Consider the following 1,512-nt stretch of genomic DNA (forward strand, 5'->3'; position numbering starts at 1 on the left):
TAATTCTTGAGCCTCAGCACAAATCTTATATGAATTACATAAAAAATAAGCTAATATTTGACTTATTTTAGTTTATTAAATCACTACCGAAAAAACATCTCATATCTCCTGACTTTGCTTATTTTGAAAATAAAAGGAAACCGATAAACAAATAATTCAAATCTTCTGTCTATGGTACTTTTGGAGCACGAAAACTACCTCATAACAATCTATATCATGCAGATCATTTATAAACTGAAAATTAAACCTCTAAAAAACATACCAACAGCAGCTGCAGTTTTAGACGTTGGAAGATTAGTGCAATCACCAATACCAAACACATTAGGGAAATCGACATGCTGCGTAGTTTCCTTCTTGACGTTGAGGTAGCCGGCTCCATCCACTAATGCAGTGCACTGGTTCAGCACATCTGGGGTGCTCATTGGGGGTGTTACATGAAGCATTTCATACTGGAAGGTAAATTTTTACAAGAAATGTGTATCTAGCACCAACACACTTCTTAGTTATAAACAGAATAATGTACAAGATCATGGAAATGTTACTGAAAGATCTTTAGAACAGGCATGTATCATTCAACTAAAACTAACTTCAGTAAAATGAAGAGCTTAATCAATTCAGTATAGCCATACTGTACATTTCTATTTATCATGTTTATTATGACTATTGAATTTTTATTCTAATCAATTCAATATATATGAAAAGAAACAAATAAAAGAAGCAGAAAAAGACTTTTTGCTTTGAGAAAGAAATACGTAATCTGTTAACCATAAAAACTTCTTTTTTAACAATACATTTTCAAATTCACAAGTGAATTTCTCTAAGCAACAATTAAATCAATCCTTCAAAACATTATATTACATAAAACACAAATGATTCACTATATATTTACCTCAAATGTCTTAAATTCCTCAGGATTGTCAAGATTCTGGAAGACAGCTTCCCTTGAGTCGGGTTTGACTTCGACCAAATTGTGACGAAGGTTTACTGTCAGGTCTCGTTCCTTCACGACCTGGAGAGAGAGTAGCATTACTGCATTAAAACACTGCGTCTGTTAATAACAATGTTGTAACATCTTGCAGCTGTGTCAATAAACAATGAACACATCCTCAACAGCACAAAGTATAATATTTTGCATTAAAAGAAAATTATCATAAAGGTGAAATCAAATATAAGAAACTACCAAAGTTTCTTCAGAGTAGAATTCATAGCACTGTAAAGTAAAGGACTAGTTGGATATTCATGCTAATGAGAGGAACTTGTGTTTACCGTTATCATAAATTGAAATTGGATTAAAACACATGTCGAACTTGTGCGTATCTCACATATTATTGAATCAAAAAAGAAATACAGATAATGCATACAAGCAACATTACCATCAAAATAAAAGTGATTTTAAGTAATAAAAGTGACGGTAAGTATATCAGGAGGCTTGAATTTATATTTGTATCTACTTAATGAAATACAAAATCTGACAGTGTGAAAATGCAAGTCATAAATACTGCCATATACACT

At 31.7% G+C, this 1,512-nt stretch overlaps 1 protein-coding gene across 3 annotated transcripts in view; it reads right to left on the minus strand.

The window, feature by feature from the left end:
- LOC119592992 (sulfide:quinone oxidoreductase, mitochondrial-like) overlaps positions 1–1,512 on the minus strand; it is an 8,583-nt gene that overhangs the window by 1,299 nt on the left and 5,772 nt on the right. For all 3 annotated transcript variants that reach the window (XM_037941879.1, XM_037941880.1, XM_037941877.1), the window contains exons 8-9: positions 890–1,009; positions 263–449 (exon numbers count right to left, since the gene is read on the minus strand). In XM_037941879.1, coding sequence (XP_037797807.1) covers positions 263–449; positions 890–1,009 — 307 coding nt within the window. The remainder of the gene's footprint in view (positions 1–262; positions 450–889; positions 1,010–1,512) is intronic.

Source organism: Penaeus monodon, chromosome 31 (genome assembly GCF_015228065.2).
Source record: "Penaeus monodon isolate SGIC_2016 chromosome 31, NSTDA_Pmon_1, whole genome shotgun sequence".
NCBI lineage: Eukaryota > Metazoa > Arthropoda > Malacostraca > Decapoda > Penaeidae > Penaeus > Penaeus monodon.